The sequence below is a fragment of the Sclerotinia sclerotiorum genome, genomic scaffold, assembly GCF_000146945.2.
Source record: "Sclerotinia sclerotiorum 1980 UF-70 scaffold_23 genomic scaffold, whole genome shotgun sequence".
Lineage (NCBI taxonomy): Eukaryota > Fungi > Ascomycota > Leotiomycetes > Helotiales > Sclerotiniaceae > Sclerotinia > Sclerotinia sclerotiorum.
In genome coordinates, this window is record NW_001820813.1 from 111,353 (window position 1) to 130,530 (window position 19,178).

Genomic DNA, 19,178 nt, shown 5'->3' on the forward strand with positions numbered 1-19,178 from the left:
ACAACGGAATAAGATATTTAGTGGGCTAAATCTTACACGCTTGCACAGAAAATTTTAGAACCATGAATATTCTTACAAGGATTGTATGTATTGAGAGACAAGAGCCATCAGTACCTCCTCTCTGTCAAACTAACCTCACCAATCTACAATCTCCCCCCTTTCTAACAATTTTCCAAAATCCTCATCTCTCTTCCCCTCAACCACACTCCTAATTATCAATCGACCTCTAGACGGATGTTCACACCCCATCTCATAAGCAAACTCCGGTCCAATCCTCAAGATTCGTAGCACACATTCCTGGTCCATTTGCCCAAACCTTCACTCCATCTGCAAAGTTATGATTCCAATCCATTACCAACATATGAAGTGCCGTTTTCGAACATCTATATTCATTTGTCTCGAACTCTATTTCTTTGCCGACCAGCTGGTTGTGGAGGAGTTGAAAAGTATTGTTGAGAGACTTGGTTGATTGCTGAAAGGCCTGTGAGAATACTAGAGGGAGATCTAAGGATTTTATAAGGAGGGGTCTGGATATTGCCGTTAGGACGTGTGTGCCGGCTACATTAACATTGTGGGCATTGTTGAAGCATTCGCGACGAGCTCATTTTCCGTTGATATATGCGACATCGAAGGTTGCACCTGAAAGAACAGCATTAGCATCACTTTGAAATATAAAAATTTTTGCATGCTAGCACTATTAACCAACGGATCAACCCTTCTATGCTTTTTTTCTACCCTCTCAGATGCCTTCTACAATACTCTCATCACTCACAGATTAACCTCGAGTGTCTCAATCATATTCTTGAATTTAGGAACCTCTTTCTTTAAATCATCCACCGCAGATTGAGCTTTCCCCAAAGAACCCGCAGCAAAGAGGATATGATATGGTTTCCGTAGACTGAAGGAATGCTTTCACGGCTACATACCCTATATCACTGTTTGCGCCGCCAATGAGAACGATTTTTCTGAATGACACTTTTTATGTATGATACCGGGATTGCGGATGATCGTTTGAACTGTTTGTTGGAAGGATAATTGATCTATTTCTCTGTGGTTTAGTAGCCTATTTGTCGGTGGAAAATACAGCATTTTTATAGCATTCCATCCCTATGATTTACATCGAGAGAGGACAGAAATAGGACCTAGCACAAAATCCTTGCGACTCTATTGAATGTCTTAATATTCATCGTCATCGTTGATGTGGTGGAGGGATTTTGAGGCTTCCTTCAAAGCTTCATCAGAGCTGCCTCATTACAGACTTGTCCCCTTTCGAAAGATATGGCGGTGGAAACAAGCTCTCTGTCCTAGCGAGTATACTCACAAGGAAAGAGGAGCATTGCTTCGAACCATACTGTAAATTGTATCAAGCGGTACTCCCGAGATGGGTTTATTGATGTCGAATTCCTGTCGCAGCGTCCAGGATTGAGCTTCGATAAGCTTAAGCTTAACCCGCTAGCGTCGGAAAACGATTCCCGCCCGCTCGGATTCAAATAATTTCACGTGCTTTACCTCCTCGCTTCCGGTTAACACCATATATATATCTACATCTCGATATTCAACCCGTATACAGGACTAAATTCTACCGAAATAGCTACGGTGAGTCGATAAGATTTTTGACTTTCTTAGCTTGTATTAAAGCTTTCGTCTTCCTCGTCAATGTCCAACATCACAACAGGTGTAGCTAGCGCGTGTACCACTTTCGTATCCTCAGGAGTAAGGCTTAGGTTAACTTACCAGTAACGTGGTTTATCAGGACCCTGTACATATCAGGACCCTGTACACTTTTACCTCAATTATCACCTTTCAACTTCAACATGCGATTTATCAATATTTAATTATGCAAACTACTTCAAAAGAAGCTCGAATCAATTTAGCTATTGAGGCTATTCGTACATCTCAAAATTTGAGTATTCGGAAAGCTGCAAAACTCTATAATATACCTTATACTACCCTTACTTCTAGAATGAATGGAATTCTGCCTCTTACTGAACGTCGATCAGCAAATCATAAAATGATAGAATTGAAGGAGAAATCGCTTCTTCAATATATATTGGATATAGATGAAAGAGGGTTTAGTCCTTGAATAAATGATGTGGAAGATATAGCGAATTATATACTCAAAATATGGGGTGCGAAGAAGGTTGGAAAGCTTTAGGTTTATCGTTTTATGAAACGATATACAGAATTAAAGATGTGTTTTAATTGTGTTTATGACTTTCAAAAAGCTTTCTGCGAAGATTCAGAGTTTATTGAAAGATGGTTTCGATTGATATCGAATATGCAGGCCAAATATGGTATTTTGGACTGCGATTTCTACAACTTTGATGAGACAGGCTTTATGATGGGACAAATATCATTATATATAGTAGTTACTAAAGCTGATCGATATGGAAAAAGCAAAGCTATACAATCAGGCAATCGAGAATGGGCTATAGCGATTATTTGTGTTAATGAAGAAGATTATAATATACCTCTGTTTTTGATAGTAAAAGGCGAATACCATCTTTCAAATTGGTATACCGAAGGTGATTTACCATACGATTGGCTTATTAAACCTACTATCAATGAATGGACAGATAATGAGACAGGTCTTGAATGAATTAAGCACTTCAACAAATATACTGAAAATAGGAAAGTGGGTAGATATCGAATGTTAGTGCTTGATGGGCATGAAAGTTATAAATCGCCAGCATTTCAGGAATACTGCAAGGAACACAATATTATATTATTTAGTTTACCACCTCATTCTTTGTATTTAATTCAATCATTCGATATCGGTTGTTTTGGTCCTTTAAAGTATTCATATAGTCGACAAATCGAGAACTTTATTAAGGTGTATATCACTTATATTACCAAAACCGAGTTCTTTCAAGCCTTCAAAGCTGTATATATCGAAGCAATATCTATATCAAATGGTAAAGCTGGGTTCCGCGGAGCTGGGCTAATCCCATTTAATCCGGAAATTGTACTTTCAAAGCTAGATATTCGAATAAGAACTCCATCAAATAGATCAATATCAGCTGATCCTGATATATAGCAATCTCAAACACCTTATAATCCAATTGAAGCTCTTTCTCAATTTACTTTAGTGAAAAGTCGTATTGCTCAATATCAAGAGAGCTCACCTACTCCAATATTTAAAACAGTTGCAACTTTAGCTAAAGGTATAGAGCTTTTAGCTTATGCGAATACGCTTTTAGCTGTTGAGGTTCATAATCTCTACAAAGCAAATGAAGCACTTAGTAAACGCTGGAGAGCTAGAAAAGCTTTAATACGAAAAGGAGGAGTACTTTCAGTAGAAGATAGATATGATATATTAGAACAAGAGAATGTAGAAGATCAGATACGATGCAATGAATTTACAAATGGTGATTCTTCAGCAAGAAGGCAAGCTATTATACGATGATATAGCAAATGTGGTAGTACTTCACATAATGCACGAACTTGTCAATTAGATCCAGCATTAGTTGATCTTTGAATTGTATATAATTTAATTCTAATTTATAGTATTGTTGTAATTTTATTTCAATGGAATGTGGGCAATTGAGGTAAAAGTGTACAGGGTCCTGATATGTACAGGGTCCTGATAAACCACGTTATATATAAAGATGAAGTAACTCAGATATAAACCATCAGACTGATCATAGACAACATTCAACCTGACCTATTTCGGTACAAGGATTTGTATCTAACCTTATCTATTCAATTCATCATCCTCAAAATGATCCAAGTGACACTTTCGCGAATATCTATTTTATAGTTTATATTAATACTCTAAGCTAGACTTCTGACATGGATGACAATGATTTAAACGACGATAACACTTTTGGAAAGTTCCTATAATAGCATCGACAATATATTATCCCCTGCAATTCACATATATATTCTTCCCATGACAACAAATAATTCGCACAACATATACACTTAACCACCACCCATCTCAAAAATCAAAGGATCCAGCGATCTTTTGTGATTTAATAGAACTATAGCCTAGTGGTAAATGTATTCTCCAAGCAATTGATAATGCGAAATCTTCGATAATTAAGTTCCTCTTTAAATATTAGATATCCATCTTTATTTTTGCGGGCTTGGTCCCCTAGTATTAGTTTTCACTTCCCCCATTCAAACATTAGAAGATTGAGGCTTTCAATCTCCCCAACCTGTATTAGCTACGGTCGAATAAGGCCAGCTACCCCCCATGTATTATTGTTAGAAGCCTACAAAGCTCCTAGCCGTCTTAGATAGTCATAGACTCAGTGTAGACGTTAATTTAATCAATCAATCAATCCATCTTTATTTCCATCCCCATTTACAAGCTATCCCCTCAGCCGGAGAATACCTACCTGTATCGTATTCACTCTATATGTATAACACTCATCCATCGAAGCCATGATAACCATTTACCTACCTAGGTATTTACCATGATCAACCTCTAGGTTAATCATTCACTCATCCCATCCCCTCCCCTTCCCTTCACATCAACATCAACACAAAATCCCACAAAAAACAAACAACTCAATACCTACCTACCTATAAAACCCTACACACCCATTCCCATCCCATCCCATCCCATCCCATTTCAATACATACCCACACATCCCCACCAAACCCACCAGTCAGTCCATTCAAAAACCTATAGTACCTAAGGAAGGATGGTTTTATTACAACAAAAACAATTAATTATAAATATATTAAATCACACGAAACAAAATCTAGACCTCTTCTTTTTTCTTCTCTTCTCTTCTTTTCTCAAATTTATCTATTTTCTAAATATATCTTATTCATTATTATATTATCATCTCAACTATTATCATTAATTTACTTCTCCATCATCACTAACAAAATCTTCCTAGCTAATCATCAAACCCAAAACCACCCATCAGCAAATTCTCACCCCATATTCTCATATTCCCATCCACACAACACAACACTCACTCACTCACTCCTTCCTCTCTATATATATTCTCTAAACTCCCTCGCTCTCACAATATCATAAATATTCCCTGTACTTCAGAGGTCTATCTATCCAGTTTTCATTCTCTATTATTCTCTATTATATTACTCCAAACACCTTATCCCTAATATCTTTACACACGCATACCCATTAAACACCAAGCTCCTACCAAATAATACCTGCTAGAAACTCTATATCGAAATAAAAATAAGAACTTATGGAAGTAAAAGTAAAAGAGTAAAAGAGGGTATTCTTTCTCCTGTTTACTTGTAATCTTTTCTGATATGATTTATTCTTATCTCCTATTTTATTCTATTTAATACTTTATCCATACCACATCATTACGAAAATCCAGCCAGGCTTTTAGATACTATGCACGCACTAACTATACTAGTAATATAAGTTTAAACCTCCTCCAAATCAGCCACTCCACGACTAAATCTTCTTTTTCTCAATCCCTGTCCTTCTGCCCCATCTCTATCTCCTTCTCTACCTCCATCTCCATTCCCACCATCTTCACCAAAAACCTCCTCCTCCCCATCATCCCTCCCCCTATGCTCCCCACCCTCACCACCCAAACCCTCCCCCTCCCACCCAGGCAATCTAACCGCCCTATCCAACGCCCTCGGCAACCCCCTATGCCTCCCTCTAACCATAACCGCCACCAAAACAACCTTACTCGCACTCTTCAAACCCCCACTAAAACTATAATCCTGATCCGGCAAACCCGTACTAATCCCCACACAACCATACGCACTCACCACCTCAAAGATAACATTAAACACACTATAAGTGACTGGATCTTTCTCAAAGGAAGAAGCTTCTATACAGACGATCAGGAAAGTAGCGAGAGTTAACCACCATAGATCATGGGAGAGTTGTGAACGGAGTTGGTGGTGAATAAATTGAGATCCTGTTGTTTCTTCTTTATCTTTTTGCGCGGAATTACTTATTACTTCAGATGATGAGGAAGTAGTAATTTCTCGACCGGAAAAGGATCGTTTTATTTTCTTCATTCTTCGTCCTATTCTTGAGGTATGATGAGATGGATCGATATCATTGGTGTAGATACCCAAACTACGTTCTTCGTAGACATTGGAATGACGCATTGTTATAACGACGGGATATACACTGATATACATCATGACGACGTATAAAAATTGTAGACCAATACGTAAAGTTGGTATACTTATGATATAAAATCCACCACTTCTAACGGCAATTGCTTGGAAAAGTCCATCGAGAACTCTATATCTAGGTTCGATAACTTGAGTTGCGGAATTGCCAATATTAAGGAGTTCAAAGGCGATCCAATCGATAGAGTTAAGTGTTATGACCATGAAGAGTAGCCACCATGTTGCGCGTGAAGGAAAGAGATTGGTATAGACACGACGAGGATAACGGAGGATAAAAAGGAGAGTTGCTTTGTGGTGTTGGAAAGGAGAGAGGAAGTTAGGGAAAGTATCAAGGAGTTTGAGGAGTGTATAAAGGATTAGGCGCAAGAAGAGTGGGTAAGCTGTATTTCCAGCGAGGATTAACAAACCCATTGTTAAGAGGGTATAGACTGAAGTTTGAAAGGGTATCTATTTTTGTTAGTTTTCCTTGATTTTAAGCAATTCTGAAAGATAGAAATAGAGAAGATAAAAAGAACAACTCACCATATTTAAATCCAATAAACTCATCCCCGAATTATTAAATGCACTAATAGCATTAAAAACTCCCAACCACCATGGATTAATTCCATTCTCAAGAGCAACGTTACTCTTATTATAAGCCATATAAGCACCCAGTCCTATTCCTCCAAGTACTTGCCAAAGAATAAAATAAGCAGGTACTAACCAGGCTAGAAATGATATAGCTCGATATTCAACACCACCTAAATGTTCTCTTTCTGCTCGTGATAGACCATGAAATTGAGCATTACGGCCAGTGGTATTAGAATTTAAGTAAGATGGATATTGAAGAGGAGCTAGATCTTGTTGACCAGTTTGTGAGTGGCGAAGTGGTGTATTTATTTCATTGATTCGATGTTTTAGTGTATTGGTTTCCGAGGTGGAGGTTGGTGTTTGAAAATTCGTAGATCGAGCTGCTGTTGAAGTTCCGTCATTTGAACTTCCTACTGTAATGTCCTTTGCTTTTCCTTTTCCATTTCCTGGGTATGCATCTGGTGCAAATGTAATATGATCTCCTGCATCTTTTGGTATACCGCCAAGAGGTGAAATTTCCGAAATAGCCGTCATACAATTTTCATCAGTCTTTCCTTCAGCTGGTCGAATTTTCAATCCTTCATTCATCTCAACAATATCTTCATCTCCATTTTTCCCACCTCCAATAGAAGGAAACTTCCAATTATCTTTCATAAATCCACTTCCATCCCCTACCCCCACACCAACATCTCCCCTCCTACTCTCTACAGCCTCTCTACTCCCACTCCTCATCCTTTCTCTCCTCCTTTCCTCTTTCTGCCTTCCAACCACCTCTCCAAACCTAACCTCAAAAGCCCTCTTCCTCGTTCTAACAGTCGCCACACTAACAAAGATTGCACTTCCAACCACAATCAATAACCAAAGAATAACCTGTTGAAAAATCGTCATCGTGCTTAAATTAACCGTATTAAGACCTGCTTCGGTCATTGCCGACGTTACCAAAAATAAAGAATCAACATAAGATATAGATTTTGAGGAACCCCAAAAGATTAGAGAGGTAATGAGAAGTGTGATTATAAAATAAGTGTAATGAATTGTTATAAAGTTTAGTGGTGGAAGGAGGGCGACGATAGGTGATATCCATCGTGATGAACAATCATACCACTTTTCTCCCATGAAACTTTTTAAAGATCTAGGTTTTTTATCCATTTCTTCTCTTGAAGGATGTGAATTAAAGAAACTTCCCCTTAAACTCCTTGGAAGAGTTTTCTCACTCTTTCCACCTGTGTTATGGGATGGAAGGAGTGATTTAAGAGGTCTTGGATTGATCGGTGAATGAAGGGCAAAAAAAGATCCAAATGTTCTTGGTGCCGATTGTGAAGCGAAATCTCGAGATTCTGTTTGTAGATTTGGGGAATCCAATTTTCGAGATTCCGGCGGTGATGTGTAAATCACGGGAATGGCAAGTTTCGGATGTTGATTATGATGATCGATATCATTCTCCTGTTCATTGATTTCCCTTGAATTCTTAGCTTTAGCTGTATTCTCTGCAGGAGATCCTATTTCCCAATGATCATTCATCATTTTCCGGTGAAGAAATAATAAATGAACTCAAATATTCGCATGGGTAGAGCACCCCGCCAAACAAAAACCTTTGCTTGTTCTCACCTGTTTGGACCTTCGAATTCCTGTTTATTCTTAAACTTAAGTCAAGACGGTTAAGAGGAAGGAAAATATAATTGCTGAATCCAAACTCTTTCTCAAAGTTCCAAGAATCAAATAATAAATACTAAATAATCAAACTCCTTCAACGCCCCGTGTAAAAATGTAATGAAAATGTGTGTGTGTTGGTGTTTGTGGGGATTTTTGGAGGAAAAAGGTCGGATTCCAAAACTCCAACCAACCAACCCTAGAGCAGAGGAATAAATCTTTCACCGATAGTCTCAACGTTAAGAGACGATAAGAAATTGAAACTATTGCATCTGAAAATCAACGACAATAGAAATTGAATGATATCTAAATCTTCAATTATATATACCCTTTCTATCCAGCCCAAGAATGAGACCAACGAAAAGAAAGACAAGAAAAGGAAATGTGATCTGATGTGTGTGGGAAAATCTAATCGTGGGTTAACCTTAAAATTAAACTTGTCTCCCTCCTTATCTTCATTATCGCACACACTAATTAGAGTATAATTACATCAAAGCTAGTATACAAAATAAAATCTCCCCTCTCACATCAGCTCAACTCAAACAAAACCTCCAACGTCCAACCTTACATCCGATCTCTTACCACACCTCACCATTACTTCCCCTCACCACCAACATCTAACCACAACTATAACCACTCGACCTGATCAGACTATCTGTACATTAAAAAATATACATACAGTCAACCTTTCTTTGACCACTGATTAACCGATTTCCCTACATCGTGTACGGCCCTGTATCTTGCACATATTTTAATTTATTGAAAATCATTTTATAAATTCAAATATAAAAGTTTTCTTATATATTAAAATCATTTTAAGAAAGAAAATCTTGAAAATTTTTATTCCTTTTATTTAAAATATAATATTTAAATTATTTTAGAAAAATATATATTTATAAAAATATTTTTTTGTCGGCTTGCCGACACCAAAACCTTGCTGTACGCGAGGTTTACCTGGTGTAGGTGATCGAAAATGAGAAACTCGTTTAAGTGAAGCTCGATCCTGACAATCTGATTGGTCTAAGATACCCCTGCAGAAAATCTGACAAAAAGCTTGGCATAGTAATGCTACAGCCTCAGGCATATCTGACTTGGAACTTTTCAACTCATTCAACTAAATCATTCAACTCAACTTATTATAATAATAATAATAATAATAATGTTACGAGGGTTGCCGTCTAGATCACGTGGAAGTGCTCTAGGCTCTCGAGGTAGTTTATAACTAGGCGTCAAGCAGGGACTTAAAGTAATGACAATAATGATATGCAATTCGTAACTAATAGTAGAGTATACTAAATGATTGATCTTGAGCACGAAGCTCTATACAAAGGAAATCCATCTTGATTATATAGTCCTTCGTGCCTATGGTTAACTAGGAATCGTCGTTCTTGGGAACGAGCGTTCCTCACCGTTCCATCACATGTTTTATGATCATGTGACATACTAATCGTTTTGGACGTAACATGTTAAAAGAAATGACCTTACACAGGGAATAGTGGGAAGTGTTACGACGGGCTACACAACTACCAAGACACGTGATCACAAATGATCAATAGTGATCATTAAGGATCACTAAGGATCACGGTATAGGTGATCACTGATGATCATTAAGGATCACTAAGGATCACGGTATAGGTGATCACTGGTGATCATTAAGGATCACTAAGGATCACGATATAGATGATCACTAATGATCATGAAGGATCACTAGTAATCATGGAAGCATGAAGGACTATATAATCAAGATGGATTTCCTTTGTATAGAGCTTCGTGCTCAAGATCAATCATTTAGTATATCCTACTATTAGTTACGAATTGCATTTCATTATTGTCATTACTTAAGTCCCTGCTTGACGCCTAGTTATACCCCTACTGGAGAGCCTAGAGCACTTCCACGTGATCTAGACGGCAAACCTCGTAACAGGAAGCTGATAGGGCAGAACTGAGGCTATATTGGCCTTCTATGTAAATCACTCATAATCTTAGTTCTACGGAAGTGCGAAGCTCTCCTACAGAGAGCTTCTCAATCTAGTCCTAATAGGACTAGTGCCCTGTGCACGTGCTACGCAGGAACCATTCACTTTAACAAAATAATTAAATATAATTTCAATAATTTAATTTAATTTTAAATTTATTCTTTTTATATATTTATATCTAAAATTACTTTTTTTTCCCCTTCAACATCCAACATCCAATACCCCAGCCCCCCACACCCCCCTTAAACCACCGTTTCAACCTCCATCTCACCTCACCTCCCCTCCCCTCCCTCACCTCATCAACTTCCAACCACCATCTCAGCCATCTCCAGCCATCCCAACCATCTCACCACCCTTTCAACCTCCCTCGCCCCCCCTCCCCTCCCCTCACCACCATCAACATCTAATCACTAAGCCCCACCCCAACTGTAACGATACTATACTGGAGGCAGCGGCTGCCTAAGGTTTCGTCTGGTTGGTAGTTGTGGGTTAAGGCTTTATCACTGGTCTTCACTTGGAAGTGAAGTCGTTACTAGATCAAGTAGAATGTAGGTAAACTAATTGATAACTAAGTTGAGCACGAAGCTCCTTAAGTACGAGACTAAATGAATGTTTATATACCCTATATCATCTTTTGAGGACCCTTGGGACCCTAAGGTCCAAAAGGTCCTCAAGGTCCTCGAGGTCACGTGAATTAATGAATCGTGACACCAACCCAACCAGATCAGATTCCAAATATCAAAAACCAACTACCAACTATCAGACTCTATATTCCATAATTCAAATAAACCATCAATATATAAAACTTTTATATTATTCTTTTATTTTATATATTTATACAACTCAACTCTCCTCATCCAAGTTTCCTCATCCAACTATACTCATCCTACTCATTCCATCCTATAACTTCAGATAAGATCTAGTAATATAATATAATGTAAAGTATATAATAATATAACTACTTATACCGATTATCTGTATCTACTAGATATCTATCTATCTCAGCTATGCTATGCTATGCTGTGCTGTGCTGTACTGTAACCACCCCCACCCTCTCTCATCTTCTCCTCATCTTCTCCTCATCCTTGTCCCTCCCCTTTCCTTTCCCCCCATCTTTTCCTCTTCCTTCGCTTCGAATATCCCAATCCCAATCCCGATCCAGGGTATATCCCAATTCTACCATTTAAATTCAATTCAAATCAAATCAAATCAAATCCAATATATTCATTCGACTCCTATTTCCGATTCCATCCCCGCAGGTTTTTCACCCATTCATCCTTTGATCCATCCACCCAGCCATCCATACACTCCTCGAATTTCCTTTCCTCCTCTCCTCCCTATTCCTATCCCATCCACAAAGCGCCTCCTTCACTCCATCAACCCAGACGCACAATAAACAAAGGAAATACATCCAACAAGTAAGTAAGTAATACTCCTCTTAGACATCATCTCAAAATCTCAACATCCACTCGACCTTAAAAAACGCCAGCTGTATAATAGCGATATCCAAATTCACTGACAGCTTTATCCTTCCTCCCTTTTCTCTTCCTTTCCCTTTCCCCTTCCCTTTCACCTTTCCCCCCCTCTTAAACAAATAAAATTATATATGTTACTAGGTATATAGTGTGAGATTCCAAACTCCTCGCATAATGGATGATATAACGATAGTATATAGCATAGCGTACACGCCATAATAAAACGGCGCTCAAATAACCATTAAAACGAGTGGAATGGTAAATCCTATGATGTGTATTAGAATCGAATGATAATGCATGGTTGCATGAAGACGATATCAATTCGTAATGCTGTTCATCTCGGAAGTATGATTAACATTGATTCGATGGATCCGAGGCTCGATTATTTTTCGTCTCGATGTTATGTATGGCATCTATGCCTTTACCCTCATTAAAGGATTCCACTCCACGAATCGATTTCCAATCATGTTGTTGTATAAAAGAATGAATTTCAATTAATCTCCTTAATTTCAAGGTCCATGTTGTGAAGGATCCCTTGGATGTTGATTTCGTCTTCCAGCTTCACCTCTAGCATTTGCCCATTCTTGTGCACCAGTTTGTCTACCAGGTTGTTCAGCTGGTAATTTCTGATCTTCTTGTCGTGGAGGTGGAGGTGTTATTTGTTGATGTGACGATCCTTCTGGTCTCAAATTCGATACGACGGATTGCGCAATTGATGCTACCACATAACCCCTCAATTCCTTATCTTCCCTCGCATCTTCCTTTTCCAATCGAAATCTTTCATCCTTATTCATATTTGATCTCCGAAGTCCCCGAATTTCGTTTTGAATATATAACATAACTTCTTCCGGACATCGATTTCGTGGGAGAGCATGATCGGGTTTGCGTACATATCTTCGAGTAACATCGGTCGCACCTTCCATTGAAAAAGCAATACAATAAGACATCTTCTTACCCCAACCTTCGGCATATAACCTTGGATTATCCCAAGCTTCTTCACATGCATCAACATGAATCCATCTCTTTTTCGTATCCGAATAAACTTCCGTCCAAACATGATCTTCAACATTCCAAACCCATCTTACACGACCTCCAACGGCGCGACACAACATACTGAAACAATTAGCCCACTCTCCCACTCGACCTCTTCTTGTTTGTAATAATCGCCAAACGTCACTATATCGAGGAAATCGTTCATATGCACCACAGTCCCCGGCCGAACATCTGTATAATTCCACCTTTGTCGCTCCACAAGCTAATTCATCAGGTGTTGGTGGTGTCATTCCTTGCGCAACGGTAGGTGACATGCATACATGACACGGTGGATTATTTACCCAAGAAAAGAAAGAACGTTTGAACCATCTGATGAAATGTTAGAGAAGTTGTCGAATCGAGATTGGACTCAAGACATACCTCAGTAAAGCTCGAATGACACAATCTTGATAACCCCATTCTGGTTTCCTTCCATCTCCCATGCTTTCGGCCTCAGCTTGTAAGATTTGACTTTCTTCTTCTGCTTCTCCATAAATTCTATCTAGTGGTAAATGTTGTAAAGCTTCATCCAATAAACCGGGATTTTCATATTTCGTTGGTGTTTGTGAGATGGAGATTAATAAATTTCGAAACTTTTGTGATTGAGCATCTGCTGGTGGAGAAGGAATCTTTGGTAAACTTCTTGTAGAAGAATATGCTGGAGGAGTTGGAGGTTTTGATTGATTATTTGATGAAGAAGTGGGTCGAAAGTTGGAAGATTGTGGTTGATTTTGTGAAGATGAAGCTCGGAGATTTGATGAAGATGATCGTTCTCTAGGTGATGGTGAAGGATTTCGTGATCTTGATCTATCCAATTCATTTAATCTTTTCGTCCTTAATAAACCTTCGAATTGTTGTCTTAAATCTTTTGCCCACGCATGATCATATTCACCATTTGAAGTATTTGACGCATTTCGATCAGCCATTTTGTTGTTGTTGTTGTTGTTGTTGTTGATGTGGTGGTGGTGGTGGTGGTTATGATGTTGAAGGTAAGAATTAATTATAGAATGTCGAGTCGAGTCGAATGTATATCAAAGGAAAAGGTATAATGCATGCGTATGTGTATTCGTATGCGTAATGCGACGTCCTTCAATTTCAACCTTTACAACCACTGACTCTCACTCTCACTCATACACTCTCTTCCTCTCACTATCTCTCTGTATAATAATGGCTTGTCCTACAATGGAAGAGGAATCCTATAATATCGTCCGAAATAGTTTGTATAATAATACGATTGATTGTCGAGGAATGGCGAAAAGAAAAAAGGAAGGATGTGTTGTAGAAGAAAATGATTGAGATGTAAGATTGAAGTTACTTCAGTAAAGTTGTAAATGGCTGTAGGAATATTTCCTTCTTCTCACTCTTACACATACACCACTTCACACACTCTCTCTTCTTCTTCTTCTTCAATACTGTTTGTCCCTCGAGCACAGCCCTCCACTTCACACTTCCATTACCTAGTACAGTAGACAGTAGGCACTTTTTTGGATGCAATCGCCACTTTTCGCTTATGAATTTAGGCTAGGGATTCGTAATTGTGTAGGTTACTCCGTATGTTTTGAACTAGGGGAAGGGGGAAAATGGATCTTGATGAAAATCTAGGGACATGACACTGAATAACTTTGACGGTAGTAGAATTTTAACTGATTAGTTGTTGAATATCATTAGGTGTTGTTGTCGTGTACTCCAAAGTGTAAATGTGTAGGAACTGTAGTTGAAAGGAGAATGAGTAAGGTTGAAGGAAGTAGTTAAGGCTCACCACCTAGATTGAAAGGATTCATTCGTTCGTATCATCAAGTTAACAACCTGGTAATTGGTATGAGAGTTTAAGCTGTATGGACTATACAAAGAATATCTACCTAGTATACGCAAGTCCTGTACAACAACAAGATGTTACTGCGTAAGTTTCCTAACCCAATAAAGTAAATTCCAAGATCTTTCCAGGGGCCAAAAAGTTAAAAAGTTAAAATCATGACAATTCATACATTCATTCATCCATTCATTCATACACTTACCGGTATCCCTCATTCATGACTTGCATTATCATACCTATCTACTTCTTGATCAACAAACAAATACATACAGCAAGTATTAATTATCAAATAATCATAAATCTAGTAAAATAACTTCTCTTATATCCTTGGCAATCGAATTTGTACGCGTGGTTTCAAGATTCATTCAACCAGAACCAGATACCTCCCTCCTCTCTCCATGTTTGATTCAATTCGGATCTTTTTCATCGCCAAGCATGCCAAGTTGAGCATTTATCAATCGGGATCCGAATTACTCCAGGTAAACAGGTGAACAGGTGAACGAGATCGTTTTCAACTATGGTGTTGGGATATTTACCTGGTATTTATTTTTATTGTTTTAAAAGGATAAATAAACTCATTCTCACTCACTCTTCAGACTTAATCTCTTGAAAGTAACAACTCTTTACCTAGACATACTTATTCCATTTACTCCATTTACTCCATTACTCCGTACTTGTCATCCACCAAATGCATAGACTTTCCTATCTAGTATCTAATAGTCTCATCGGACTTTTAAAAGAGTGTTGACGTGGGCCATGTATTTGAGTGACTTTGGAAAAGAGCTGACGACGACTTCATTTTCATTGTCATGTTGAAATCGTTTTTCTACTTGATGTGATTGGTTGAAAGTAATCTAGTATCTAAATCATTTGATAGAGAAACCTTGGAAATTAATACATAGAGCTTGGGTAGAACATAGAACATCATCTTCTCCTTATCAGTACCTACTCTTACTACCTAGGTAATTCAACTAACTAACTAACTAACTTATTAACGATGATCTTTTTTAAAATTCCATAGGAATGAATAAATGATTCTTCATCATCTAAAAGGGTTCAATTATGTCTTGCCTCATGTACGGTGTACTACGTACGATATGAACCATATTGCGACAACGAGTAGATCATTTTGCCTCAACACAAATAATCCATGGATGGATGAATGATAGATCGCTCCCGATTTTATCTTGGCAGTATATTTCGTATAAACATCAGATGATTTATATTAACGGAAAATGATCAACAGTAATAGTATAGTAATAAAGCCATAACCCTTCTAGATCTGTAACGCTTTCTTCAAGCACAGCCACATTAAAAACTTCATCGCCGGGTTGTTCGTCCATCCTTTTAAAGAAATGTATATAAAAGAGAATAAAAACTACCTGTTAAATATCCTTCAAAATCATATCATCGATTCAATCTATCTTATTTTCAAATTTCAAATCCCGAATTCCGAAGACCTACCTACTAGGTAGTATCTGTAGTACTAACGAAAAAAAGCATTCGTCACCAAGCGGCGCAGATCAACATCCGAAACAAGAAATACCACCCTTCAAGTTTGAGCCTCACGAAATTATAAATGCTATGCTATGCCATGCCATCGAACTTCGCAGTCATCTATTTATCTTGTGTAATTACTAGATAGTCTTTGATGCTCTAGATAGGTACTGAATATGGAAAAATTTGTGATTATTTATTTATCTACAGAGTATCAGTCAGTCAGTCAGTCAGTCTCTCAAATCCCGGAATCGATTCGAGGTGTGGAAAACTAGCACGATAAATGCTTATACTGAGTAATATAATCATACATCTGACATACTACCCATCAACCTGTCTGTCTACGAAGAGTATATACCATCTCCCCCCCTTCTCCTCTTCTACATAATTCTACAATAATCTAAGTTCCAATAACTCCAAACAAATCAATACCAAAAAAAATGAAACGTATCGCATTCTACTCTTGATCTTGATCTTAATCTTGATACATACATACACGCAATAAAAATCCTTGGCTAGGTACGAAGAAAACAAAGTTTTATCATTGTTTGAGGAGGACGGACAACGACGTCTTGACGGCTTGATTATTCGTATTCGTATCGTATGTGAAGTTGGTTGGTGCAAGCACGTGGTTGGTGTGAGGGAAGGGGAGGGAAGAAGGTGGTTTCTTCTCTTGCTTTCCTCTGCTCAGTACCTAGGTAATAATGAAATATTGAAATAGTGAAAAGGGTATTTTTATCATTATCATTATCATCTTCTCTACATCAAAAATTCCTAATTTCTCAAATCCCTAAAGAAAAGAAAAAACCCTTCAACATCTACTCATAATCATACATTATCCGCACCACCAAACTCACACTCAAACCCACAATTCCCATCTTAAACCAAGAAATCCCATATAGTAAGTACTGCATATATCTAAATCCACCAATCACCAATCAACATCACCATAATTTCCACTCAATCGGCCATTCAAACATTCAAACATTCAAGCATACGCGTTCGTTCCCGCTTGGCGTAAAAGAAAAGAAAAAAGGCAAAGCTTTGACTTTCTAAATCTCTCTGTAAATCTCTAAATCTCTAAATCTCAAAAAGTATCGAAAAAGGAATAACGTACAGAAAGAAAGAAAGAAAGAAAGTGGATGGATATAGCGGATATAACTAATACCTATGGGCCCTGGGTAGGTACGGAGAAGAGGGATAGATAGATGTAGATGTGGATGGATGTGGATGTGGATGTGGATATAGCGGGCGGATATAGAAATAGATAGTGGTACACTGGTAGGTATAGGAGTGGGGATGATTGCGCGGCTACTTTTACCCCCTGGCTGGATCTTGGGTTTGTGCTGTTGTTGTGTGTGTGTGGCTTGTGGTTTGGGTTGGGTTGTGGGTTGGGTTGTTAGGTATACCTATCTAGATGGTTAAAGTGATTTTGATGAGGACTGATGTGGTGATGGATTTTTGGTTGGAGGGGGAGGAGATAGGGAGATAGAGAGATAGAGGGGAGCTTGATGAGGGGTGGGATGAGGGAAGAGGGAGTTGGATGAGGGAAGAGATAAGGATGATATGATTATGGATAGACTCGAAGGATAATTGAGTGGAAATATAAGATATTAATAAGAGTGAGTAGTAGTAATATTAGTAATAATATTAGATTTTTATTTAAAACCCTTTTTAAAGATATAAAAGTATATTAATTGAATTAAAGACTTTTATATAGTCTATTAAAATTATAAAGAGAAAAAAAATATTTTTAAATCTTTAATTTTATGTTACGACGGCTTCGGATCTCGTATCATGTGACCAATTATGTAATCACATGGTCCCTTCGATCCCCTCGGTCTCTTGATCGAAGGGACCGAGGGGACCAAGGGGACGATTAGCATGAAGGTCTATATAACCAAGATGGATTTCCTTTGTATAGAGCTTCGTGCTCAAGATCAATCATTTAGTATACTCTACTATTAGTTACGAATAGCATATCATTATTGTCATTACTTTAAGTCCCTGCTTGACGCCTAGTTATAAACCACCTCGAGAGCCTAGAGCACTTCCACGTAATCTAGACAAAAACCCTCGTAACAATTAATAAAATTTCAAATTAATAAATAAAAACGGTTTTTTAAATTCTTGGGTTTAAAATTTAAAAATGAGATTAAATTATATATATTTCTTTATAATAAAAATAATATCAAGTGTGACCAAAAGGGTGTTTATAGACCAGCAATTGTATTTAACTTAGAATCTACAGGTGAAGAGCACCTGTAGATGGGGATAGCTACTCTATATATACACAAATGAATAGCCTAGCCGCAATGGCTAGGCAAAAAGAAGTCATATTTATTCCTCCAATGATCTTACTTTACCGATAACCATTGATACCTAGTACTTGTCCGGATCTGATCCTCAGGTCACCTAAATCGTATACTAATCTCGAGTAATCGTATCATGTGTGGACATGGTTAATGTACCTGAGGTTTCTTATATAATAAGGGTGGGAGGAAAGCAGGGATTTCCGTCACATCAAGTAATTTGAAGTTGTATAAAAGATTTATATAATAAAATGAATATATTAAGTGAAAGGTTCTTTTATCTTTATTTCCATCTCTATATTCATTTTCATCTTCATCCCTCAGGTCTCATTTCATTCATTCTTTCTTTCCTTCCAAACCACCAGTATACAAAGACCTCAAGCCAAGAAAGCTCTAAAATCTTATATCAAATACCCATTGCTTAATCTTTAAATCTCCCTCTATCACAGTATAATGTACGAAACACTGAAAGGATTCCTATTATAGGTGTGAAGAAGGTCTTCTATTATTAAGGCTACGGTACTTGCCATGTTAATCACACCAGCACGAATGCGTCTTGAGTCTTAACTCTTGACTTACTATTTTATGCTACTGGTATATATCCTATATTTTTAGCATAAATGTATATTATGACAGTATAAGGATTACCAAGATGTCGGGTCTGATGCGACACCAGGTTGTAAGCTGTAATTTGGAAAATTTGAATTTTGAGTTTGAGCTTAACTGTGGAAGTGCCATGCCAAGTCTAGCTAGCTTATGGATT

General features: G+C 37.8%; 5 protein-coding genes across 5 annotated transcripts; 1 reads left to right on the forward strand and 4 right to left on the reverse strand.

Moving 5' to 3' along the window:
• Window positions 1-250: 250 nt before the first annotated feature.
• Window positions 251-1,350, reverse strand: SS1G_12989 (hypothetical protein; the record flags this gene model as incomplete). Its single annotated transcript, XM_001585847.1, has 5 exons — window positions 251-504; window positions 569-639; window positions 773-898; window positions 927-965; window positions 1,322-1,350. 5 exons carry the CDS (start codon window positions 1,348-1,350, stop codon window positions 251-253), a joined length of 519 nt encoding a protein of 172 aa, XP_001585897.1.
• A 928-nt stretch (window positions 1,351-2,278) lies between these two features.
• On the forward strand, window positions 2,279-2,599 carry SS1G_12990 (hypothetical protein; the record flags this gene model as incomplete). Its single annotated transcript, XM_001585848.1, has 1 exon — window positions 2,279-2,599. One exon carries the CDS (start codon window positions 2,279-2,281, stop codon window positions 2,597-2,599), a length of 321 nt encoding a protein of 106 aa, XP_001585898.1.
• A 2,759-nt stretch (window positions 2,600-5,358) lies between these two features.
• Window positions 5,359-7,587, reverse strand: SS1G_12991 (hypothetical protein; the record flags this gene model as incomplete). Its single annotated transcript, XM_001585849.1, has 2 exons — window positions 5,359-6,537; window positions 6,613-7,587. The coding sequence occupies 2 exons, from the start codon at window positions 7,585-7,587 to the stop codon at window positions 5,359-5,361; spliced, it is 2,154 nt and encodes a 717-aa protein (XP_001585899.1).
• Window positions 7,588-12,270: 4,683 nt separating this feature from the next.
• On the reverse strand, window positions 12,271-13,719 carry SS1G_12992 (hypothetical protein; the record flags this gene model as incomplete). The annotated part of the gene is made up of 2 exons (XM_001585850.1): window positions 12,271-12,874; window positions 13,175-13,719. 2 exons carry the CDS (start codon window positions 13,717-13,719, stop codon window positions 12,271-12,273), a joined length of 1,149 nt encoding a protein of 382 aa, XP_001585900.1.
• Window positions 13,720-15,261: 1,542 nt separating this feature from the next.
• On the reverse strand, window positions 15,262-15,734 carry SS1G_12993 (predicted protein; the record flags this gene model as incomplete). The annotated part of the gene is made up of 3 exons (XM_001585851.1): window positions 15,262-15,312; window positions 15,356-15,432; window positions 15,701-15,734. The coding sequence occupies 3 exons, from the start codon at window positions 15,732-15,734 to the stop codon at window positions 15,262-15,264; spliced, it is 162 nt and encodes a 53-aa protein (XP_001585901.1).
• Between the last annotated feature and the right edge of the window lie 3,444 nt (window positions 15,735-19,178).